This window comes from Electrona antarctica (assembly GCF_951216825.1).
Source record: "Electrona antarctica genome assembly, chromosome: 20".
Lineage (NCBI taxonomy): Eukaryota > Metazoa > Chordata > Actinopteri > Myctophiformes > Myctophidae > Electrona > Electrona antarctica.
The window spans coordinates 20,164,029-20,190,405 of record NC_136801.1 but is presented as its reverse complement, the minus strand read 5'-3'; the positions used below and the strand labels follow the sequence as shown (position 1 = coordinate 20,190,405).

General features: G+C 44.9%; 1 protein-coding gene across 2 annotated transcripts in view; it reads left to right on the top strand.

The window, feature by feature from the left end:
• The window catches only part of drosha (drosha ribonuclease III), a 141,343-nt gene that overhangs the window by 97,591 nt on the left and 17,375 nt on the right, over positions 1 to 26,377 (top strand). For both annotated transcript variants that reach the window (XR_013788485.1, XM_079489646.1), the window contains exons 27-31: positions 6,663 to 6,820; positions 16,583 to 16,688; positions 18,527 to 18,668; positions 19,249 to 19,331; positions 25,370 to 25,473. Coding sequence is in view for 1 of the 2 variants with exons in the window: in XM_079489646.1 (XP_079345772.1) it covers positions 6,663 to 6,820; positions 16,583 to 16,688; positions 18,527 to 18,668; positions 19,249 to 19,331; positions 25,370 to 25,473 (593 nt within the window). In the remaining variant the exon portion in view is untranslated. The remainder of the gene's footprint in view (positions 1 to 6,662; positions 6,821 to 16,582; positions 16,689 to 18,526; positions 18,669 to 19,248; positions 19,332 to 25,369; positions 25,474 to 26,377) is intronic.

The window sequence follows — 26,377 nt, the reverse complement described above, 5'->3', positions numbered from 1 at the left end:
CCCAGAAGCAAATATTTGCTTCTTGCGGGGGTCCCTGGGACAACACATTTTCAGATGGGGGTCGGCGGCCAAATACATATAATTCTGGCGGTCCTTGACATGAAAAGATTTGACAAATACTGATATAGAAACATAGGTCTTTCAGAAAACTGTCAGGATTTAGAAGACATTTTGTAGAATCTGCTCTCAGTCCTAAATTAACGCTGAGCTGTACAGTAGAAAGCTGTGGTCGGAGGTTGGGCTGGGTGGAGGGAGGGAGGAACCTCTGTGGTCTCCCACTTCCCTCTGCCAGTCGTCAGCCAGGTTCATGGCAGAGACCTTGATACCACATGCTGTGCACACCCAGGTTATTTTAACTTTTAACATTTGCTTCTAGATGTGAGAACATCCCAATTGTTCCATTTTACAGAAAAAAAATCTTATAACGCTGGGTGGCCTTTCTCACTTGCTTTTGCAGAAGAAAAGGGTTTACCTGGGGTGAGAAGCGGAAGTCGCAGAGGGGTTTTATCCCCTCGTGCGTGGGAGAGCACTGCATCATCACGCACAAAGCCCAAGGCCTTAAAGCAACAGGCGGGAGTGTATATGATTTTTTTCCCTGTAAAATGGAACAATTGGGATGTTCTCACATGCGTATCTATCGCGAATGTTATGGTTAAATAACCATGGTTATTATATAACCTCCTGTGTGTGTGTGTGTGTGTGTGTGTGTGTGTGTGTGTGTGTGTGTGTGTGTGTGTGTGTGTGTGTGTGTGTGTGTGTGTGTGTGTGTGTGTGTGTGTGTGTGTGTGTGTGTGTGTGTGTGTGTGTGTGTGTGTGTGTGTGTGTGTGTGTGTGTGTGTGTGTGTGTGTGTGTGTGTGTGTGTGTGTGTGTGTGTGTGTGTGTGTGTGTGTGTGTGTGTGTGTGTGTGTGTGTGTGTGTGTGTCCATTTTTTTTTGTGTACCGTACTTAAGGATCCCCATTAGCTGGTGCCATAGCAACCAAGCTAGTCTTCCTGGGGTGAAGACCTAGTGGGTCAAAAGTGGGGCATTTTCTTGCCTTTAATAAAGTAAGTCTCATGGAGCTCTAGAAACTAATGTGCGGATGTTTTTTCCTCTTCTTTGATGTTTACCTTGATGCCTGACATCCAGCACCTGGCCTAAATATAGGCATTGAGATGTGCACACAATCTTCTCTGTGAAGTCTTCATGGGGTCCACATAAAAAAAAGAAAACATACAAATCAAACACAGTTGAAAAGAAAACCATACATTGTAAATGCAAAATTATTATTATATAAAAATGTGTATTTGACCTTTTTTTTCAACACCGGTTGATGATATTCTAACAGCATTGCGAATTAAGGAATACATATTCAAATTTCTACTCGTGCTAATTGACGAGGAATGCAGGCCGCCTGAGCACTCATGTGCTTGGCGTCATGCCCGAGAGCACTGCCTCGAGGGTTACAAGGTGTTCTTTTTTTCCCCCCTCACACCTGCCCCGAAGCTGAGCGTTGAGAGCCATGGTGAAAGGAAGAACAGCAGGCCTAATGAGCGCCCAGGCGGATAAGTAATGGCAGTTACATGTTGTGCGGATAATTGCGCTGCTCGCTGATGTTCAGCGTAAGCGGGGCGCACAAACCGAACACTTCCTGGTCTTTTTGTTTTTTGACACGTGTTCAAGTCTTTGTCTTTGTGCAGTGGTGGAAAAGGTACTCAATTGTTTTACTTAAGTAGAAGTATCAATACTGCAATGTAGAACTACATTACAAGTAAATGTCTTCAAACGGTACTTGAGTAAAAGTACAAAAGTGTTGGCATCAAAATGTTCTTAATGTACTAAAGGTTATGCAGAATGTGCCATTTCAAGTTTTCAAATGTATAATGTGACGTTTTCTTATTTTTTTTTTTAACAAAATCTACAGTAACTAGTAACTAGTTTTCAAATAAATGTAGTAAAGTACAAATACCTCAAAATTGTACTTAATTGTACATACATAAATAACATATTTATATACATAAATACATACACCCACAGCCCAGACTCTTGACAGTCGTTTAGCAGAATGTGAGGTGATTTCTAGCCGTCAGGTGCTTTGTTTTGTCAGGTGTAAGTCTCTGTCTTAATCACGTTTTGCTATTCAGGATAGCTAGCTGGGTGCCTCCACACTTGTCAGATGTGATTAGCAGTGGCGCATGACATGACGTTAGCAGTGACGCGCGGGCCATTAAAGTGCCTTTCACTAATTAAGGGAAAGGGACAGAGAATTTGCGTTTTTTTTTGTAAAGGGGAAAGGTGCTCCTTAAGACACGCTGCAAGACTGAACCATGACATCACCACCAGCACGCCGTTGAAATGTTGAATAAAAAAATGCATCCAGCTAGTCACGGCGCATCAACATTGACATGGAGGAAGTCTGAGAAATGCATGTATTTCGGTGTGTTTTTTTGATGGTAATTACTGATAACAGAAAACAAGCTGTGAAGAGTTACTGGCCTTAAAACAGCCCACATTGTAGATTTACCATGTCGGTGGGGGGGGGGGGTTGTGGTGGGAATTGTGTGGTTCATGGCTAGCTAAATAAAGTGTGCTTACAAGGTCGATTCAATGCACTTTATTTGCATCAAATGTCCACAGTACATTAGGTCGCAGGGTGTTTTAGAGTTTCATCAGGAAAGATGTATTGATCGTGTACATCCAGGGGTAGGCAACCCATAGAGTATTAAAAGGATAGAGACTGAACCGGCGCGATAGCCCCGCCCCCCCGCTATTCATGTCAGTGGAAGTTGCTCAGTGGCGTTTTGAAGCACCCGGAAGAACCGTCCACTTCCGCATTTTTCCGATTTGGGCATCAAAATTTGGTGCCCAAAATGCAGAAGTGGAAACGGGCGCTCAATGTTAAACTCCAGCTGCACAGGGTTTCATAGTCATAACTCCACGGGTCCGCCTGCAGTACCACCTCTTACCACTAGGGCCCAGTGCTTCAACGTTGTAGAGCTGCAACCTTGGGCACGGGTGCCAAGATTGGCACGGGGAAGCTGGGTAATCACTGGCACACGTCATGAGAGTGAGAGAGAGGATTACAATAAAATAACTTTTTTTAAATGTAGCCAATTAAATGAAGTCCAAAATCCTGCACATAATTCTACATTCATTCAAACTCTGAACCGAGTCTAATGATCATTATTACAATGTCCACTCCTGATGTGAACGGGAATATTTCAAAAGAAGGGAAAAGGTTATTTCTTATGCTGGAAATGTTTTTATATTTGATGTGGTAATAATTAAATGCAATGAATGTGTGCCACAAACACGAAGCGTTGCACCATCTGTCGCACAAGCGAAGCCCGCAGCTTCCTCGTATTCCTCACAGCTGCACCCCACGTCCTGCGTAGCAGTGTTTATTTTGACAGCAGATTTAGATTTTAGTTTAGTCAGTTTTAAATAAAATTTCATTTATTTTTGTCATATTTTAGTCTGGATACTTAGATCTCTTCTCCACTAGTCGTCGTCGTCGTCCGTCCGTCCCCCGTCCCCCCCTCCCAAACATTTGAATCTAGGCTATATCTGTTGACAACATAGTCAGTATTTAGTCTTAGTTTTAGTCATCGTAGCTTCGTTTTTATTTAGTTTCTATTTAGTTTTCCTCTGTGGAAAAAAAGGTAGTCGACGAACATTTTTCGTCATAGTTTTAGTCGACAAAATCAACACTACTGGGTAAGGCAGTGTTTCCCAACCTGTGTGCCGCGGCACTTTACTGTGCCGTTTGATGTGTCCAGGTGTGCCGCCTGATTTGACCGAAAATAACACTAACCCTCCCCCGAAAGCAATATTATAGCTACTGGGCTGCAGGCTTCCTATTGTTGCGTCGTTGTTGTCACACGTCTAACCATTAGACTGCGATAAACCATTAGACGTGCCGCGTGCGATAACGACGGAACAATAGACTAACGACCCTCGGCCATTGAAATGTTAATGCAAAAGAGATGCATCCAGAAGACGCTACATTTCGCGCATATGCACGTAGACAGCAGACACATACAGTCCTACATGTCCCGACCCAAACACTGAGGAGGTAAAGTAAACGTGACGTTGTTGTGATTAAACATAATGTGCCACGAAAAATAGCTGTCCAAGTGTCCATACATGATCGCCTCGTTCGGCCAACACAATATATCTCCCTCCCTCCACAGAAGCGCAGTGATGCCTGATTTATTCTTCGTCGTACACGTGGTCCATGCTGAAAATGGCTGATTTACAAGCTCACAACGCGTTGCGGACGCAACGCGTTGTGAGCTTGTCGATCAGCTATTTTCAGCACGTGGAAATATGCAGGCTGTGAGAACTGAGACCCTTCACAATAAAAGCATGCAGCTTTCACAAGTTGGCCCATAATAAAGACAAGGAAAATGATTAAGAATTAGGTGGCATTTCACATTGCATATGAGCTATTCTTTCTCCAAAATGTATTTTTTTTAAAGGAATTAATTTTTTTATTATTAAATAAAAAGAAAGAACGAAAAAGAACTAAAATAGTTCATTTTTTGGAACCATGAACTTTAGTTCAAAATATTGAATGATGAATATATAAATATATATACTGTATATATTATATACACATACATACACATATGTATGTATATGTATATAGATAGGCCTATACACCGTATATCTACGTGTGCCCTGAGATTTTTAGGCTATGAAAAGTGTGCCCTGGGCCAAAAAAGGTTGGGAAACACTGGGGTAAGGCACCCTAGCCTGGTGCCCAGAGATCTGTCTATTTCTATCTATCTATTTTTTTTTTTTTTGTTGTATTTATTTAAAGATCTAGATGGACCATTCCTTAATACTGCATGAGAAAAAAGGCTGCATCTGCTGTTAGTCATTTAGGTTGTTTTATACTATTTGACTGGTGAAAACATACTGCCTAAAGAGGCCCTCAGGCAACAGACTTGATTTGTTTGATTCATTTATAGCTGGAGCTCTTATATACAACCCTGCTTACAGCACGGGAGCTCAGTGCAGCATATACCGTGTACAAACAGCATTTACAAGTTGTGGGGGGGTGAGTGCCGGGTTATTGCGTGGGTGAAATGGGTTATTTCTCCCTCTTTCCCTCCTCCCTGAGCCCCTCAATCCACCTCCCCTCTCTCACTTTCTCTCTCACGCATGTGCGTTACAGTGCGTATATACACTGGTCGAGCTTTCAACTATAAAAAAAATCACACCCTTCTGAAGTGAGGGGCGCTCTTATTGTCGTACGTCGTCATACATCATCTCATTCCGGCCAATCAGAATTTGCGTCCTCAACTTCGTCTTCAATGTTTGTGTTTTACACAAACACTCGGAACTGTCCATTGTCAATGCCATTTCATGTTTGTTGGGACAAACACTCAAAACTGGACATTCATTATCAATGGCATTCAATGTTTTTATTAGGACAATGTTTGTATTTACACACCCTCAAAGCTGTACATAGGGGGGCTAACGACCCTCAATCATTCCACATTAACAGGAACTATGAATTTGACCTTTAACTACAGTATTGTCTCTGTCAGGCTGGAACGGCCGGTTGCGGGTATTATGTTTTCGCGACCTAATGCAGACTTCAGAGAGTATGGGCAGTATTTCCCCCCCAGTGGGGGGCCTTGGACGTGTATACATTGTTTTCTTTTTTTTGTCATGCCTTCTTCAGTGATTCTAGACATTTTCCTACACGTTTTGCACATGTGCACTGCCGTTCACTTCCTTGTTTATGGCCCGACTAAACTGTCTAATCTCTCTAAATCTACGGCACTCCATGGTTTTGGTCATAATGGCAATGTTCTGTCCTATTTCCAACTTAATCAGGCCTCTCGCAGGACCTTTCAGAGTAAAGTCTAGCTCATCTGTTTGGCACTCCCCGGCAAAAGTGTTAAGACAAAGATGGAAAGGTTATTTACAGGGGAGACCTGAGCCAACAAAGGTTTGAGAACCACTGATACAGACTGAGCTGCTTTGCACTGTTGATCTTGACAGCAACATTTTTATTTTAGTTTTAGTCATAGTCTTTAAAATAAAATTTCCTCATTTTTGCCATCTCAAAAGTTTTAGTTTAGTCTACTTTATTATTAGATATACAGTTGATTTTGTCGGGCCTCTGTCGTGGTAATGGCACATTTTACACCTGGTTGCATGCTGAAAATAGCCAATCTACAAGCTCATAGCTGAGCTTATAGATCTGCTATTTTCAGAGCACAGAAAATGACGTGTCTTTTAGTTACATTATTTAGTCATAATTTTTGTCATCATTGCTTAGTTTTTATTTAGTTTTCGTCAGTAAAAAAAAAAAACGGTATAGTCGACTAACATTCTTTGGTTGTGGTTTTAGTGGACGAGCTCAACCTTGCTGCTCTGAACCCTGTGTCCAGCTCAACCTTGCTGCTCTGAACCCTGTGTCCAGCTCAACCATGCTGCTCTGAACCCTGTGTCCAGCTCAACCATGCTGCTCTGAACCCTGTGTCCAGGTCCAGGAGCCTGTTTTAGTGGAGGAGCTCAACCTTGCTGCTCTGAACCCTGTGTCCAGGTCCAGGAGCCTGTTTTAGTGGAGGAGCTCAACCTTGCTGCTCTGAACCCTGTGTCCAGGTCCAGGAGCCTGTTTTAGTGGACGAGCTCAACCTTGCTGCTCTGAACCCTGTGTCCAGGTCCAGGAGCCTCAGACTGACCGGCAGCTCATCGAGACGTCCCCGGTGCTCCAGAAGCTCACCGACTTCGAGGAGGCCATCGGCGTTCTGTTCACACACTGCCGACTGCTGGCCAGGGCCTTCACGCTGCGGACCGTCGGCTTCAACCACCTCACACTGTGAGTCACTGTGTGTGTGTGTGTGTGCGCGTGTGTCAGTGGTGGAAAAAGTACTCCAACGTTTTACTTAAGTAAAAGTATAAATACTTCCATATACATTTTATAGCAATGTCTTTATTATTATTCACTATAGTCCTACTAGACCCCAGGAAATGTCATCTGGTCAAAAAAGATCACGGGATCTATTGAATGTGAAGGGGGAGGTGACAAAAAGACAAATTGAGCCTATGACACATAGTATGGCAGTATAGTAAATAATAATATATAAATCGCCATAAAACTGTCAAAGTACAAAAAGCCCCTGTCAAAAATGGCTAAAATTGTTATAACGAAAGAAAGCAGCAAATGAAAATAATCTCTTTTTGAGGTATTTAATGTTTGTCTTTAGTTCAATGTTTGTTTAATAAACGCCATTGACAATGAAGGGAAAACTTACGTAATTTTGTAACTCATTACGTCATATCGTCTCTTTATTGTTAATGGCATTTAGTGTTTGTGTTGGCACCGTTTATCACCATTACATCACCTAATCAATGAGTTAGACTTTAATATATTAGCACCCCTCACTTGACACGGGTGTGCTTTTTACTTTCTCTAAAACAGGGGTTCTCAACCCGTGGGTCGCGACCCCTCGGCGGGTCGCCAAATTATTTTAGGGGGTCCCCAAATTATTTTCAAAAAAAAAAAAAAAAAAAAAGATTTATTTTTAATTTTATTTTCACGATTTTTCAAAAATAGCAGACCTACAAAGCTCGTAGCGCGCCACTCGGTGGCGCGCTATGAGCTTGTAGATCTGCTATTTTTCAATAGCTAAATTATAACAATGCTTAAAACACAAAGGGGTTCCCGCCCAAAATGGTTTAAGGTTATTGTAGCAGTCAATTTATATTGGGGGTTGGGAGGGGGCGGGGCGGGGGTCCCGAGACATTGCCAAAGCATTTCCGGGGGTCCCCGGACAAAAACGTTGAGAACCCCTGCTCTAAAACATGAACCTTGGTTGAAAATAAAAAAGGCAAAGTTGTCCTTTTTCAAACCTTCTGGGGTGTGAGTCCTGCAGGGAGGGTAGGAACGTTCCCATGTTGTGCTCGGCCAAGCATGCCACCCTCTGCATGGCTCACTGGTCCCAGGGGGAGCTCTATTCCTGTACCCAGAGCGGTGATAGTCCCCCATCAGAATGGTAACCGAATAGCAGGATTTCAGGTACGTCTCTTTGAGACCTTGAATTTCCTCGGCTGTCTGAGGTGGTGCAGGTGCTGCCTAGCCCTTCCTTGCCCACATTGTGTTGTCCGTGTGCATTATCCGTGGCGAGCGCTGAGTGACGTGCAACACGAGGTACTTGAAACCGCTGTGAAGAGGCTGTTGATCCATGGCACCACAGCAACAGTTCTGCACCTCTGAGTCCTACAGCAGTGGTTTTCAACCCTTCTCATATCAAGGCCCATTATTTATTCTGCATTTGAATCTATCTATCTATCTATCTATCTATCTATCCATCCAATTATCTATGCACCAAGTCTCTGTACGTCTGTCTGTGTGTAATCCACATAACTCGAGGACAGTTCACCCCACTGACTTCAAATTTGACACACGTGTTCCACACTACCACAGGGGGTGCAGTGGCCGGTGTCGAGTCGGTCGGACCCACGGTTGTCCATGACCACCCCAAAATGGCCTCTGCCCGGGCTCTGGATTGGGCCCCTGTCCAGGGTCCATATATGGAGCTGGCCTGTTCTGACATCATTCTGACGTCTGCATATGCTCCATATTTGGGCATGATGACAAAGAACTCCATATATGGGCATAAAAGGGACACAGACATTATATCTGGGTGGGGCATGCATTTCCAACTTGTATCGTTCCAAGTCGGCCAGTGGACCAACCCAATAATATTTGGGTGGGGCATGCATTTCCAACTTGCATCGTTCCAAGTAGACCAGTGCCCAACAGGCACCGCTGTAGAGGCCCCACGGGCACCGCTCTAGTTGATCAAAATAACAACTCTTCTACATCCTCTAATTGTGTAGTCGTCTTATAAATTAACTTAGGTAATGCAGATGTTTAACAATAGTTTAACTCTTGAGAGTGTATAATGGAACCAAATTTGGTTATTGTAAATATACTTAAGTAATGCAGATGTTTAACAATAATTTAACTCTTGTGAGTGTAAAACGGATCCAAATGGACTCTTGCGGGTCTCATTTTACACTCATTTTACTCTCTCCCTGCATGCACAGCAGCATATACGGCTGGCTCAACGCAGAGTGCAGCAGTCCCTCGGGTCCTCGCATCTGACGCATGTGCCGAATTTGAAGTCGGTCGGTCAGACGATACTCAAGATACGTGAACTACAGATGCGCAGACAGATCGACACGCACATATGCGTGCGCCTGGCTTGATCCAAAGCCCTATTCATATAGTCTGCTAAAGAGCCGACGTCTTTCTCCTTCACTGCAAATGTCCTTGTTCTTTTTTTGTATTATTATGGAAAAGAAAGTGCCAAGAATATATTGAGTATATTCAGATTCAATTGGCTCATTAACGAAGCAAATGGCAGACTGACCTAAATAGCCGCCAGCAGAGAGAGAGAGAGATTCAAAGGCCGGGAAATTGTAGCCCTCCCCCCGGACCACAAAATGAAGTATCAAAGGTCACAGCGAAGTAGGTCACACTGTCATAATAGAGAGAGCGAGAAGGAGGAAGGTCAGACAATAAGAGCTGAGAGATGGCGAGACGGGAGACCCCGGCTTGGCCCCAGGCATATCGCGTCATGCCGTTAGAGGACAAATCAACCTCACAGAGGTAAGGCGAGGAAACGAGGATGGGGAGAAGAGAAGAGGGGATAGTAGAGGAGGAGTTGAGAGGACGGCGGGTGGGGTGGTTGTTGGATTGTGAAGTTTCCCTCTTTTTTTTTTCATCCTTTATTTACCCAGGGACGTAGCTAAGCTAGGGGGCTTATTTTCAGCCACGCCCTATACACAGAAACACATCAAAACATGGGAGCTGAGCTGAGACGGGGAGCGAGTGACGCGCCTTAGTAATTTTCAATGAGAGGCGGGCGAGATACGTGTCAAAGTTGATGGGCGGAGACACAACCGTGCGCGGTCCCGTGAAACTGTCACGTGCATGCTCGTTTCATGAGCACACCCACGGGCATAGCAGCTAGAGCTGGATTTTGGTCACGTTTTCTTTTCCCACGCGACACGTCTGCAGCATGAGACCTCGGTGCGATTCCCACTGCGATCCAAGCGAGAACACCTGCTCCCCATCTGAAACGCCCTTCATACTGGTGGACACTGAGAAACTCCACTGGAGCGGTCTGGGATTCAGGGCCTTGCTGAAGGGCACTTCAGCGCTAATGGTGGTGGTGGCCAATCACTTCCCCACACAAAGATTTGTCTTGCCGGTACGGGGAATCGAATCGTGAACCGCTCATTCCAAAATCTCATTTAAATCTCATATTCTAGAAGGTTGTCCACACAATTCATCTTTATGTTCCTTTAATTTGCCGTAGGCTCCCAAATGATCACCTCCTAGAATGATCCCTCATTCCATCCTTTTTCTCTCATTTTCATTTCATGACAAAATGGGTAAGAAGAGAGTGGCAAACTGCAACAGATTTTAAAAACAAAACATGCATACATCAAAATAAATTTAAGTTAGTATTTTGTTAACTATATATGTAGGCTATCGGTGTAAAAGTATAGTCCGCCGATGCTTCTAGTGAACGAGACAAAGGGAGAGCGAAATTATATTATGCATTTTTGGAAATGTACAAATATTGAGCTGTATTAAACAACTTTAACAGGCTCTCCTTATTTCAAAAAACAGCCTCTAAGATGCTATTCATTAACACCCGGAGCGGCAAGGACGGAGTTCTCTGCCCTATCAATTAGCTAGCCCAGCGCTCAGGACGGAGATTGATCAAAAGGACGGAGATTATTGATATCAAAATCGATCGCATCGCTCCACAGGCTGGGAGCGTCTGTTGCGCAACACTCAATGTTATTTTCCGGTGGGACGTCATCGAAAATGCCCCTCCCCCCCATTTTAGCCGACGGAATCGAAAATCTTAAAACGTTAATAACTCGATCTAAATCATTCCGTCCAATTCTAAGAAAATATTGTGTTAGACAGCCCATCACGGTCCCGTCGCTAGTCACGTTAGTATTAATCATACCTCCCATTGTTGTCGATGGCATGGAGAGTGTTTTGGCTACATCAAACTACTTCAGCCACACCCGGGATAGCATCCGGCCCATCGCTAAATGTGCTCCGCTGCTATAAATCGCTGGGCACTATGATTTAATGGATTGAATAACCCTGGGAGTTCGGGGTGTTAACCCGCGGCCTACCGGAGACTCATCGAATTTATCTCGCTAATCTGTTGGCATAAGCATGTCGCAAAAGAATGAAGCAAAGTTACTTGATCCAGCAGCAAATAACTACCTTGCTTTCTCTGGTGTGAACTTTGAAGAATGATTTTTGAAACATATCCCCTAACATTAATATTCATTGAACTCTGTAGGCATAGGAAACCCAACTCCCAACTTGTCAGACTTCAGAGACGTTCAGAGACTAACATGACTAATGTATCATAACATTGTTGACGATAGTTATTAGCATAACTAGGCTCTCTGTGCGCCCCGCCCGCAACCTATTAATTAAAAAACAAGATGGCTGAGCCCTAATCAACGGGTTCAGGGCTCGTCTGGCTTTGCAGACCTCTAGTGGAGTCACGCTCAGCGGATTTGACGGTGATTAACTACCGTCAATCAAGCATATTGTTTTATTAAGTACATCCAACAGGCTACAGCAGCAGTAGTCAGAGAGAGTGGAATGAGCATTGCTGCCGTACAAATCATTAGCGTAATTGCTAAGTCATAAGGTTTTCAGGACAGGAGAAATGAAAATTAGGTAAGTTAACACTTTGTGCCCAACACGTCCCCACACGTCTTTAGAATAGGGCATGCAAACTTTGCACCTTTGGTATGCAAATTCGGGGCGTGCGCCATTTTGATTGTGATGAGTCACTACTATACCTGGCCAACAGATAGGCATACAGTGGTGGAAAAAGTACTCAATTGTTTTACTTAGGTAAAAGTACCAATACTGCAATTTAGAACTACTAAACTCTGTTAAAAGTAATAAAAAAATGACTTGAGTAAAAGTACAAAAGTATCGCCATCAAAATGTACTTAAATAAGTAAAAGCACTCATATTGCAGAATGTCCCACTTCACAAGTTCAAATGTGTATAAAGTCTATTGAAAATAGCAGATCTACAAGCTCACAATGTGTCACGTTGCAACGCATTGTGAGCTTGTAGATCGGCTATTTTCAAATGGCCAAAATGTATAGGGTTGTTGTTAATTTATGTTTTCTAATAAAAATTTAAATCGCCAAAGTAACTACTGTAGTAACTGAAGTTTTCAAATGATTGTAGTGAAGTAAAAGTACAAATACCTCAAAACTGTACTTAAGTACAGTACTTAAGTAAAAGTACTTAGTTACTTTCCACCACTGTAGGCATATATATATAGCAGAACAACAGTGCATCAAAAGTATTAAGCCAACAATGTTACGATCAAGCTTCAAAAACATTTGAAAGTGTATTTTATTTGAAAACAAGGCACAGTTACTGTACATAAAAAAGGAACACGCCCTAATATATTAAATAAAACTAGTCGCTACAGCTAGAGCATAACCTCATTGTCTGTTATGCTGTATGCAGAAGGGTAAAAAGCAGCAGGTTCAATCATCATCATAGCATGGATTCTGAGATGTGCACACTTTAACTAAGGTGTGTGTGTGTGTGTGTGTGTGTGTGTGTGTGTGTGTGTGTGTGTGTGTGTGTGTGTGTGTGTGTGTGTGTGTGTGTGTGTGTGTGTGTGTGTGTGTGTGTGTGTGTGTGTGTGTGTGTGTGTGTGTGTGTGTGTGTGTGTGTGTGTGTGTGTGTGTCTCTCTGAAGGGGCCTCTCTTAACGCTATTATAGTCAAAGGAGACTAAAGATCTTTCCTCTTCACAGTTTTACTCCTTTTCCCCCTACCTTTTTACTGAGCGCTGTGACCGTAACCCTGCTTTTGAGCAGAGTATAATATGGCACTTTTTTTTATTCCCCTTCCCTCTGATCCTGCTCCATCCTCTTTGCACGCGTTGTGCTGCCGCCAGTTACAGAGTCTCCCCCTCCCTCCGTCTCTATCTCTCTCTCATAGAAAGATAATTAGTCAAAGACACGGACTGAGTAAAGAGAGCTGTGCATATGTTAGAGAGAGGGAGCGAGAGAGAGAGAGAACACACACCAAACACAGTGGCATGTGCTTGTGTGTACAGTCGTGTCTTGATCAAGCCCCCCCCCCCGAGCATTCCTCTGTGACTTGTGGTGGATAGCGGCAAAGCCCTCTCGTTAAGAATCCCATAATGTATGCTTCAACCACGCGTCGGCGTCCCTGCTAATGAAGCGCCCTCAACTTAGTCACACACACGCACGCACGTGTGCATGTACACACACACACGCGCGCGCACACATCCTTGTCCCTCTGGCCCATGCGTCTCATCTCATTTCAGGATTCCTTTCGGCTCAGATATGCTGCAGCACATAAAAGCCAAGATGGTGAGAAAAATGGGACTATAAACTCTGACCTTTTTTCCCCCCTGTTTGATGCTGCCGCCCCATCCTTCATCACCCTCTTCCTCCACGTCATGCTCCTCCTCTCCCTCCCTCCCTCCCTCCACCTTCTTTAAATTCAGAGACTCTCTCGCTCGCTCTCTCTTTATCGCCCTCTCTCTCTCTCTCTCGCTCTCTCATACTGTTAGTGTTGATTCAATCAGGATTATTTTATTTTACCTACAGAGATCATGGTAAATGGTGTGTTTACTTTATATAGCACCTCCATCCAAGGCGCTTTACATAGATGGTGCATTTCATTCACCCCATTCATATACACACACACACACACACACATTCATACACCGATGGCGGAGGAAACCATGCAAGGCTTGCTCAAGGGCACACGTCTTGCTCAAGGGCACTAACACTGGGGAGCCCGGGATCAAACTGGGAACCTTCCGGTTGCCAAGCGGCCAGCATGTCTATGGATGGACATGCAACCCCCCCCCCCCCCCCCCCCCCCCCCCCCCCGCTTGCTGTGGCTGGCTCTCCACCAATTTTTAATCTATAATTCTGTGTAATTAACAGCCATTACAGCAGCAGCACATCTCTTCCCTCCCGTTGCCCACATAGACATAAAAAGGTAGACGCCTCCTTCGGCTCTGGGGTGTGTGCTTCTCGGGAAGGAGGCAAGCTTTCCCGAGATTCCTTGTGAAAGCATAGTGGAAGCATGAGTCACTGCGTCACAGAAGGGGACTTTCGGTCAGGCCAATCAGAGGCAATGTAAACGTTTGTTTTCTCGTGCCAATAAAGCTAGGTTAGGGTTTGAGGTGGGTTGTCGTTTTTCGGACCAATGACTAGTCTGAACTACGTACTGCACCCCTTTTGTCCCCACACGTCTCAATATTTGCCATTGACAGGAGAAATCATGTCAAATGTCCGCCAAATATGACGTAAATCTTGTCCCCACCCGTCTCAATATTTGCCATTTTCAATGAAAGGAGAAATGTATAATGATAAGAACGCCCCTCACTTCACAACTTAACTTTGGTCCATTATTTCTCCACTTTAATAATACCAATTGGTATTGTATTTTATATCATTTTAATCGTTGATTAATCATCTTTACAACGAGGTATAGATTGTAAGGATCGGGTGTTTGTGGAATGAGCAACACAGCTAAACGTGTGGGTAGGGCCTCCAAAAAATGTGCCAAAATGGCAAATGGTTGGTATTCAACCCTTGCTTGGAGTTGCTTAGTGGACCCGATAAATAACAATTGGTATGAACCGAAGTTAAGTTCCCAAACTTTTGTTGCTGAGTTTATATCTATGGTTGCCCAGTTCACCTCACAAGGAGATGACACTGCCCCCTCTCTCTGCCTGTTTGTCAATAAAAAATACTGTTTTATACAACACAGAGGAACGTGCTTGCATTACCTTTCAAAAGGGTGAAAATATATTTTCTCAAGTGCATTTCTGATGCATCACACTCTGTAGCCACGTCTGTGCAACCCCTGGTGAACCCTCCATTATGAGGTCGACACTTATCACTGTCTTAAGTGTTTCTTTCTGCAAGGTTTCAGCGAGCTCACAGTTATTTAAAGACCCTCCGACGCTTTGAACGAAGCGTGCGTTTTCCTTCTTTTCATTTCTAACGGCGTTCCGTGCCCTCACATTTCCTCCTTGCACGCACGGCTTTGCTGCGATGCCAAACCCCCTCTCCTCAGTCGCCTGTCACGGTCTCTAGCGAGGCGCGCCACGGGCTCCCAGAGGCCAGCCGTGAAAGTGTACATCTGTCGGGGGCTTCCGGCAGACGACCGACCCCGCTGTAAGGAGGACTAAAAGCCCCGGATGATTTGTTCTGAGAGCATCATGGCCTGAGGCAGTGTACCTGAATAACCCCATTTCCCCCTTCAACTACCCCTCCTCCCCATCTCTCTCCATCCCCCCTTCCACCACCCCTCCTCCCCATCTCTCTCCATCCCCCCTTCCACCACCCCTCCTCCCCATCTCTCTCCATCCCCCCTTCCACCACCCCTCCTCCCCATCTCTCTCCATCCCCCCTTCCACCACCCCTCCTCCCCATCTCTCTCCATCCCCCCTTCCACTACCCCTCCTCCCCATCTCTCCATCCCCCCTTCCACTACCCCTCCTCCCCATCTCTCTCCATCCCCCCTTCCACCACCCCTCCTCCCCATCTCTCTCCATCCCCCCTTCCACCACCCCTCCTCCCCATCTCTCTCCATCCCCCCTTCCACTACCCCTCCTCCCCATCTCTCTCCATCCCCCCTTCCACCACCCCTCCTCCCCATCTCTCTCCATCCCCCCTTCCACTACCCCTCCTCCCCATCTCTCCATCCCCCCTTCCACTACCCCTCCTCCCCATCTCTCTCCATCCCCCCTTCCACCACCCCTCCTCCCCATCTCTCTCCATCCCCCCTTCCACCACCCCTCCTCCCCATCTCTCTCCATCCCCCCTTCCACCACCCCTCCTCCCCATCTCTCTCCATCCCCCCTTCCACTACCCCTCCTCCCCATCTCTCTCCATCCCCCCTTCCACCACCCCTCCTCCCCATCTCTCTCCATCCCCCCTTCCACTACCCCTCCTCCCCATCTCTCTCCATCCCCCCTTCCACTACCCCTCCTCCCCATCTCTCCATCCCCCCTTCCACTACCCCTCCTCCCCATCTCTCTCCATCCCCCCTTCCACCACCCCTCCTCCCCATCTCTCTCCATCCCCCCTTCCACTACCTCTCCTCCCCATCTCTCTCCATCCCCCCTTCCACTACCCCTCCTCCCCATCTCTCTCCATCCCCATTCGTCCTTTTTGTTTGTTCTTCCTTCCTTCCTTCCTTCCTTCCTTCCTTCCTTCCTTCCTTCCTTCCGTCCTTCTGTCCTTTAGGCCCTTTAACAGGATCCATCCCTTCCATATCTCTGCTGTCGGAAAGAAACCACCTAACTCCAAAATGTTGTTCTTATTCTTTAGTTTTGGTTCTGAGAGGCAAAATGTCATCAAATGTTGGTCCGTGGCTCAAATGCCGAATAAATAATGGACTTTGACATGAAAAAGGTTGAAAACCACAGCTTCAATGGGTTAAACATGGGTCTGTCTGTATGACCAGTCCACGTGTGTCTGTCTCTCTTTCCTCTGCAGGGGCCACAACCAGAGAATGGAGTTCCTGGGAGATTCCATCATGCAACTGGTGGCCACCGAATATCTGTTCATCCACTTCCCCGACCACCATGAAGGACATCTGACGGTGAGACACCCAATTCAATAATTAGCCCCTCGCTAAGGCCCTCCCCAACCTGTCCTTGTCCAACAGGCACGTTAGCAATGGTTACTAAGAGAAGAGGGAGATGGCAAGCTTTCCTTCTCACCCATTGAAATGCAGTTTAAATGACGGGATTTCTCCATATAAATTATCGATCATTTCAGTAGCAACTTCTAGCAAGAGTTTCAAAATGTCTTGTAAATCTAACTCTGGGGGCGCCCGGGTTCGAACTGGCAACTTTGCGGTTTCCATCCGGTCTCCCTACCCCTGAGCCACCGCTGCTGCCTGCACAGTAAGACTACAGTGATTAGTATTATTCCTATCACCTGCGTGGCTCAGTCTTGTAACTTTCCCGACATTAACTGGTTTGACGCCACAGACGATTAGCCGAGTTTTATTTAATAATGCACAGGTTACCAAACGTTAAGACGAGGTATGATAAATTAGGCTTAAAACAATTGAGTACTTTTTCCACCACTGCTCAAATGTGCTCAATTGTCTATGAACAGCTTTCTAATCATCCTGCCACTCTCGCTCTCCGCTTGAAGGTTTCTTTTAGTTTTTTTGATTGATTTTTGCATTATTGTAGCAAGGTGAAAAGTGCACAGCAATAAAATGCACAAACCACAAGCAGAAAAAATAAATAATAATCTCAGTAATGTGAACAACAACATGAAATAAATTGCAAACTAGGCTCATAACAGTGAATAAGGATTTGCTTGAAACACTGATGTGTGGAAGACAAAATCACAGTGACTGTTTGGGGGGGATTGGAGTAAAAGCATAAGAGTGAAAAAGAAACCTTCTACAGATGTATATATATAGTTATGTTTTCTGTTCTTGTACAAATGGAAAGCATTACGCCATTGGTATAAAAGCTTCCAACCGACCCTAGTTTAAGAGACTGAGAGCTTCACTCTACCAATGCTCAGGAGAACCAAGATGAGGCCACAATTGAAATGGATTTTGTGAGTGAGTGAATTTGATGTATTATTCTCTATATGTCTCCCCCCCCCCCACCCTCTTGAGTGCATACCTGACGTCACTAGTTCACCCCCTGGGTCACGGAATGTATTTTCTCTATGGAGAATAACATTGAGTCTATCTTAGAATCGTCTCGCATAAGAATTGTGGTCCAAAATTAAACAAAATTGTTCCGGCCCTATTGTCAGTGAGGTGGCTCTGTATCGCCAATGATAGTCAGTCACTCACTTCAGGGGTTCTCAACATTTTTGGCTGGGGACCCCCGGAAATGCTTTGGCCATGTCTCGCAACCCCCGCCCCTCCCCTGTACAAATTGACCTCTACAATATAGCCTTAATAATAGAGAAAATACATCATAAATAAATACTGAAACCAGATATAATCATTAAGGAAGGTTTATGCATGCACTATGTGTACTATTGTAAACTCTTAATTTCCATTTTCCAGCCATTCAGTTAAAAAAAAAAAATTTGGGGGGTCCCACGGATTGAGAACCCCTGATACAGTATACTTCATACTGATATGAGTCAGTAATGGGGTTGCCACAGATGAAAACGGATATGAACCGGAAGTGTACATTTCACCTGTCGTCCGCCTCTGCAGATTTAGAAAATAGAAAATGTATCTCAGATTATTTTCCCAGATTGCGTTTTTGGTCATAATAAGATGTATTCAACGGCCCATAACTAAAGAACCGATGACCGCGGCTACAAATGACCCAGGCAGGATGCGTACTGTACATACTCTATGCCGCTTGTATGCCCACATTTGTTTTGCTGTTATATAACGTTGGTTGTACATAACCATCGTCTCAATGCGTTTGCTTCTGTGGTCCACAGCTGCTGCGCAGTTCGCTGGTGAACAACCGCACGCAGGCCAAGGTGGCGGAGGAGCTGGGCATGCAGGAGTTCGCCATCACCAACGACAAGACCAAGAGGCCTGTCGCTCTGCGGACCAAGACCCTGGCTGACCTGCTGGAGTGTATGTTTTTACTTTCTCAGTCGCCACAACTGATTTCAGTCTTTTGGATTCCGTAGAAGCCAGAATGTCTTCTGTGTAAGAATGTTGATCAGCAACATCCCAGCCACAAGCACTCAATGCGTCGTACTTGTAGATTGTCTGTTTTTTACTATTATATTAAGCATTTGTAATAGTCAAACTAGCAATATATTATGTTCTCAAGAATTCTCCATAAACTCATGTTTACACATTCAGTGTTAATTGTTTAGTAATCAGCACTAATGACTAATCCTTTTCATACTGTTTCACAAATCACACGTTTCAGTCGTGAGGATTTATTTCGCTTTAATCCATGAGAGTGCAAACGTCGCCTCTCTCATAGAGAACAGGGGTCTGGCGGCCAAATACATATGATATTTGGGATCCTTGACGTGAAAGAATTTGAGCACCACTGAGAAACATATGCTTCTCAGAAAACTGTCATGATTTAGAAGACATTATTTAGAATCTGGTCTCGGGTCTTAATGGATTAATTTGTGTTGCTCTCTCTCTCTCTCTCTCTCTCTCTCTCTCTCTCTCTCTCTCTGTCTCACGCCTGTAGCTTTCATCGCGGCCCTGTACATCGACAAAGACCTGGAGTATGTTCACACCTTCATGAACGTCTGCTTCTTCCCCCGGCTGAAGGTGAGCTCCACATTGACGGCCTGCCACGCTCAGACCAATGAGCAGTGGTGGGGGAAAAAATACTCAAATGTTTATTGAAATTAAGTATAAAAGTATCAATACTGCAATGTAGAACTACTCTGTTACAAGCCAAAGTCCGGAATTCAAAATTGACTTGAGAAAATGTACTCAAAGTACCAAAAGTAAAAGTACTTACTCAGAATGTCTCGTTTCAAGTTTTGAAAGATGAATTCATTATCATAGATCGCCTAGGGCGAGATTGGACAAGATAACGCACCAGGCACTATCCCAGATGTAGCTGAAGTAGCTTGATGTAGCACTCCCGAGGCGATCGACAACAACGGGAGGTATGATTAATTCTAACGTGACTAGCGACGGGACTGCGATGGGCCGTCTAAAACACAATCTTTGCTTAGAATTGGACGGAATGATTTAGATCAAGAGTTATTCACGTTTTAAGATTCAATCAACATTGGGACAAATCAAAGTTATCAAACGGCGAATGAGGAATCTAGTAAACTTTTGTGGAGATCCTTTACAGCCTCCGCTGCGTTACGTTGAGTGGTGATGTTTGATGTGAACGCCGGGCCGTGTATGTGTTTCACGTAAAGGTTTCAACACGACGACATGTCATCGCGGTGAACTAATGAACGATTACGCTGGATGTTTTGCACAGATCACTTGATGTTGTTCTAATGTTAAGCTGTGTATGCGGCTAGCTCTCGTTTGTGACCCATTCACCGCTGTATGTCTGGCTTGTCTGCTGCGTTCTGCTGCCGTTTCTCGCTTCACAATGCAGCAGGGAACAGAACTGACCTACAAGCCCACAGTGCATTGCATCCGCAACGTTGTAAATTGGGGGAGGCGGAGCTACAGAACATGGAGGTTTAGTGGAGAGAAGTGTTCCTAGGCTCTTCAGTTTACAAACAGCTGACAGTGTGAACAATAATCAATGGCAATTTACTGTACAGTAGAATTTGGGAAATATACCATAAAAATATATCTAGCCTATATCAAATTGCTACAAAATCTGTATATCCATTTGGGGAACAAACAATAAGTTGAAGGATCAAATGAAGTCTGACAATGTACCATGCACGTTCACATAATTTACATTACTTACTCTTTTTTATCATTTTGGACAAAATAGCCAAATGTCGAGGTGCCCAGTTGTCCTATTGTGCCCACTGCCCACCTATCCTGTATCTGTAATGGAGACGACACCCAGAGGAAACCCTGAGGCGAAATGGACATAGTGGCCGAATTTGTCATTGCAGCTCGAGCCAGCGCTGGTCCGTTGACTATCATTGCGCACGTTCATGTTATTGGGCCCATCATGCCCATGACACGTGAACGAATGTTTCATACGTGAACGCGCACAAACGGCGCAATGATAGTCAACGACCAGCGCGTTCATGTGTTTGGAGCAAATCCATCCCAGAATGCACTCTGTTCCTACCCGGAAGGAGGAGTGAAATCGCCTCATGCGCTTTTGAGCAACTTAATGCAAGTGGATGGGAGGAGAACTCGGGTGCCGTCTCTATTCATATATACTCTAAGGTTGGGGCAGAGAAAGGCCCTTATTGTCTTCCTCTGGGTTTTTTAACTTTAACACACTGCTATGCACCATGTACTGTATGTGTGACTGTAAAGTCAAGCCCTACAGTAAGTTCAAGATATGTCTTTTGAATTGATTGGCCAGACTAGCAATATAATACAACATAACTTCAAAAGCTGCTTCCATCCCTGAAGCATGGATTGGCACACACATTCAGTAAGGCAACTTTGGGAAATCACCATTTTACCAACCCAAAAATTGCTGTGCGCTGCGCGCCATGTTATTAATTCATGATTTATTTTTCTCTTACACCGACTTTTATCCCTGTCTAGTACAGGGGTGGACCGATGCAAGTTTGGGGGGTTCCTCTTTCACAATCTCGCCCTAGGCGATCTATGATCATTAATTAATCTCGTCCAATCTCGCCCTAGGCGGGGAATGGGTTAAGTAAATGTACTAGTTACTTTCCACCACTGGTTAAATTGTGGGCTTGTTTCACACACTTCACCTGGGGGATACAAGACCGCGGTCTGACTTGTAATGGTTTACAGCTGAATATTAACAAACATATGTGCACCCCGTTGCTATGCACCGTTGCCATACCTTTGCCTGTACTGCTTTTGTTTCTCAATAGCCAATAGCTTCTTTTTTAGGCCGCACCTTTGCAAGCATTTTTCTCTGCAACTAATGCGCTGTCCGTGGTGTTGACCATATCGGCGATGTCCGGAGGTCTTTTCTGATTTATCCGGTGAGCGTGATGGGAACATTGGCGTTTTCTAGAGCAGGGATTGGCCTTATTTTAGCTCGGTAGCATTAACGCTAATACTTTAGCATCCAAGATGGAAGCCAAAACCAGACGCGAGTCATGGTGGAATAGCCTGAAAACACCCGGCACCCAAGTACCACCACTTTTGTCCACCAGATGGCTCTCAATGTGTTAAGGCTGCTAGTGAAATAAGCCCGGTTGCCTGGTGGAACATGCACGATGTCCCAGAGCCTGCTGGTCGGTCGGGGCCATGTCCACTTGAACATACGGTATAGCATCTGTTGCTCAGGGCTGTCCGCACCACAAGCAATGCTTCCCAAAATGTTTTAGCTCGAGACACGAAACAGAAATTAGACATTCACCCGGGGCCCAAGCTAGTGAAAATAGCAGATCCACAAGCTCATAATGTGAGTGCCACATTGTGAGCTTGTAGATCGGCTATTTTCACTACTAAATATTTGTTCTAATTCATGGAATTTTCTTAGATTTTTCCTTCATTTCTTCATGACATTACTGAAAAGAAATCTTTGGATTTTGGTATTTCATGAAAGGTTTCGCTCTTTTGAGAATGTTTTTTTTTTTAAATGTTTAGAAATTACAATAATTAAAATACAAAAAACGAAGGGGACCAACAACAATGTGTCCGCGACCCACAAATGGGTCCCGACCCACTGTTTGGGAAACAGCGCTCTACAGCAGTGGTTCCCAAACGTTTTTAGCTCGAGACCCAAAAGAAATATGCGTGCGTGCGTCCGTGCGCCTGTGCAGATGTCGTGTTAATTTGCTGTTGCGGTGGGCCTCTCAGGAGACACTCCCCCTAGCTGTTGGAAAGTAGCTGAGAGAGCACACCTCATTTCCACTTCCAAGAGCGAGCGAACGTTGTGAAACTGAGAGCATGCCGCCTTTCCAGAAAGCGCTGCGAGCATTACCCGTTCACCAGCGGTGTGTTCTGCCGTGGAACTCATCATGTGGGTACATGAGAATTAGCGCATGCTGCCGAGAAGCCTTCAAAGGGTGTATCTGATATGCAGGAGTAGGGGCTGGTGGCAAGAAAGTGGCCTTCAATGGTGTTGCGTGGCGTCTGATGTGAAAGAATGTGTGTTGAGGTGATAATGGATGGCTGCGAGCATTAGTTTTGAGGCGATTCACACAGCAACTTAACAATAGGCGGCCAATGAATACTAATACTTTTTCATAAATATAGGCTATTCAAGCTGCATGTCTACAGCTAGCCTATACAATTCAAGGTAACATAAGTCTAGACTAGATTCAGTCTACTGCTGATTATTGCATTGAAGATGAGACCATGACTCCAGCTCCAGTCCAAAGTGGTTGAGTGCAGGGTGATTAATATTAAAAACAGTAGAAAATCAGTACAAAGCATATTGTAACTGTACCCAGATCTCACTTTTCAAACTGTAACCAATAAATCCTGAGTAATATGTAATATGTGCTATTTTTTTTTATACCATAGTAATATGGTATAATTTTACTGTTTTGGCAGTACAGAGTAATACTGTACTTACACCACTCGTTACTGGGTAAAGTAATACTATTACAGTAATATATTACTAGTAACTCGTTACTGCCCAACACTGCTGACACCACGGTCAATTCCATCTATGGCGCTTTAAAATGTCCCTGCTTCGAGTTAAAGGAATGCAGATTCCCCCCCCCCCCCCCCCCCCGCTCCCCGAGGAGTGAGAGGGAGAGCGCAGCAGCGGCAGATACCGAGAAACACTCTTTGTAGAAAATTAATAGGAGCAGACAGTTCTAGATTCAAAGTCTGCCTTCTATAATGAGGCTTCTTCTACTTGTTCCGGTCTGTTAATGGAGGCAGGCTTTTAGAAGTCCCTGTTGGACGAGGCTGATGCATCAGGGCCACACACCTGGGACACTTCTGCTACGGGGGCCTCAGAAACTGAGCTTTTATTTTAAATAGCCTGTGATTTGTACCCTACTGCCATGAGTCATGACGCAGATATGGAGAGAGAGAGAGAGAAGCCCCAAACACTGCAAGCGTCAGACATTGACACACAAGCTTCAGGTGACGCTGCAGCCGCACTGGAGACGTCGACTGGACACCCCTATACCCTGTCGACGCGTCTCTCAGAGCTCGGTGCTATTACGGAGCATCAACGCTCCTAAATTGAGATGGCACAGACCGTCTGAAATAAGTTCGAGCAAGGCGGAAAAGTAACCCCTTTTATTCTCCAGTCAGATCAGTGTGTCTCGGCCTTGAGAGTGAATCTGTGCGAGTGTGAACTATAGCCCAAACCGCACCAATGATTTGCCATGTATCTCCTTGTAACCAAAACGCTTGCGAGTAGTTGCTTGCAACCACTATCCCCAACGGCAGTTGCACTCGTGTGCCATGTCTTAAAACTGACTAGTTGCAAGGAGTTGCGACTGGTGTGGTTTGGGCCTTAACGCATTTTGGGCGGGAACCCCTTTTGGTGTTTTATGTTTTATTATGTTATAATTTAGCTATTGAAAAATAGCAGATCTACAAGCTCATAGCGCGCCACCGAGTGGCGCGCTACGAGCTTGTAGGTCTGCTATTTTTGAAAAATCGTGAAAATATTTATTTCAGAAAACTGGAGGATTTAGAAGATTTTTTTTTAAATTTCGAGGTCAGGCCTAAATGGGTTAAGGAATATGGGTGAGGTGACGCTGGAAAAAGGGGTATTTATTTTTCTTTTTTGTGGTTAAGGGGCGAGTTGGGGGGGGGGGGTGAACCATGAACGGCAAGGACAGATTTATAATGCCCTTTTCTTTAAATGTGCAGCATTGTGCACGTACTGTACTTGTACTCGTTATGAACGGTCCCGTTGCACACGGGGGAACAAGTCAGACCGGTCGTGTATCCCCCAGGTGAGTGTGTGACTGAGAGAGAGAGACGGTAACGTTATGTATTCCCATACTGATTATCTATGTCTATCTGTATATTTAATTTGTCAAATATAACTTTGATTCTGAAGGAGGTGAAGACACTGGAGCAGCACGGACATTTTAAGCCTTTTTATTTAGGTGCTATTATACAAACGACTAACGTTTGGACCTAAAAGGTCTTCATCAGTGTCATGTTCCTGAGATGCACCGGACCAGACGGTTTAGGCTTGAGGCGTGTTGGTAGACTCCCTTTGTTCTATAACTTTGATTCTGTTCGATGTTAGATCACCGGGCATATAACTTGTCACTTGTGATAATCTGTGGAAGTGAAACTTGGCATCGAAATCATTCATTGGTATTCATTATGTGTTTCCTTTCTTCTTGAAGACTGCAATTGCAATTTAGGCATTTAGCGGACGCTCTTTATCCAGAGCAACTTACAGTGAGCAAAATAAACACTTTTGTCACATGATACATGATCACAAGCAGAGAGACAGTGTAGTACCTCAGTGATCTCGGATCATAGTTAAACCAAGAACCCAGCATCAGTCTACACAATATATTTTATATTGAAAAGGTTTGTTTTACCGGGCTTGTATCCCCAGATATCGAAGTGCTGTTAAGTAACAACATTGTCACCATTAAATTGATGTCGGAGCGGTCTATGTCTTTTTGTTGGGAGTCAACTTGCTATAAGCCCATAACGCTCGAAAGGCAATCCAGAGACCGTTGACTCTTGAATCTCACTATCAGCGTGATGTATCACGAAGCAGAATGCTTGGCCTCGGTGACACCGTGTGTGTGCATGTGTTATCGTTGCAGGAGTTCATTTTGAACCAGGACTGGAATGACCCCAAGTCTCAGCTGCAGCAGTGCTGTTTGACCCTGAGGACTGAGGGCAAGGAGCCTGACATCCCTCTGTACAAGTGAGTCGCACACACGTGACACCTCCTCTCTCTCTCTCTCTCTCTCACTCACTCACTCACTCACTCACCCCCTCAAACTGTCCTTGAGCAAGACGCTGAACCCCTAATTGCTCCCTGATGTGCAGGCTGGGGCCTTGCATGGTTTCCTCCGCCATCGGTGTATGAATGTGTGTGTGAATCATGGATGAATGTAATGCACAATCAGTGGCATCGCTCAAAATCCAGAGGCCCCCCTGCAAGGAGGATATACTTCACGGAAGACTCACTTACCATCTTCTATGTTGCTTAATATGTCCCCCCTCGGCGATTTGAAAAATAGCCCATTCCGCAAATCCATGCTCTCGACTGGGAGCAACATAACAGTTGTAAACATTGAAGCACATGGACCTCCCAAAGCTGGAGAGCGATGATGTCACTCCCCGGGCTGATCTCAAATGTAAAATGGATGGCCAAACAAAGTTCTATTAGTTAGTGAGTTTGGCTATAGCTTTGGGCGAGTTAGGCCACCCCTCCTGGAGGCCCCACCGCATTGCGTTGCTTGCGTACCCTCCCGTACGCTTTACATAGATTACATAGATTGTGCACACTGCACAATCTATTTAAAGCGCTTTGGATAAAAGTGCTATATAAATGCAGGAGGTAATGAGGTGTGACGGAGGTGTGACGGAGGTTTGGAAATGGTTGCGTCAATAATGTTGCAGTAAACATCCTGTTTATGTTACTCACCTCTATCCGCCTCTGCTGCCTGTGGAAAGGCTTCTTAGTGCGGCCGATTCAGCTCAAGCAGGGGGGGTACGTGGGCCAATTGGGGGCACTGACATCACCAACCTGACCCCTTTCAGGAGGCCCCGTCAAGGCGGGATGAGTCAGAGCGATACAGACTTAAGGTGACCCTTTGGTATTT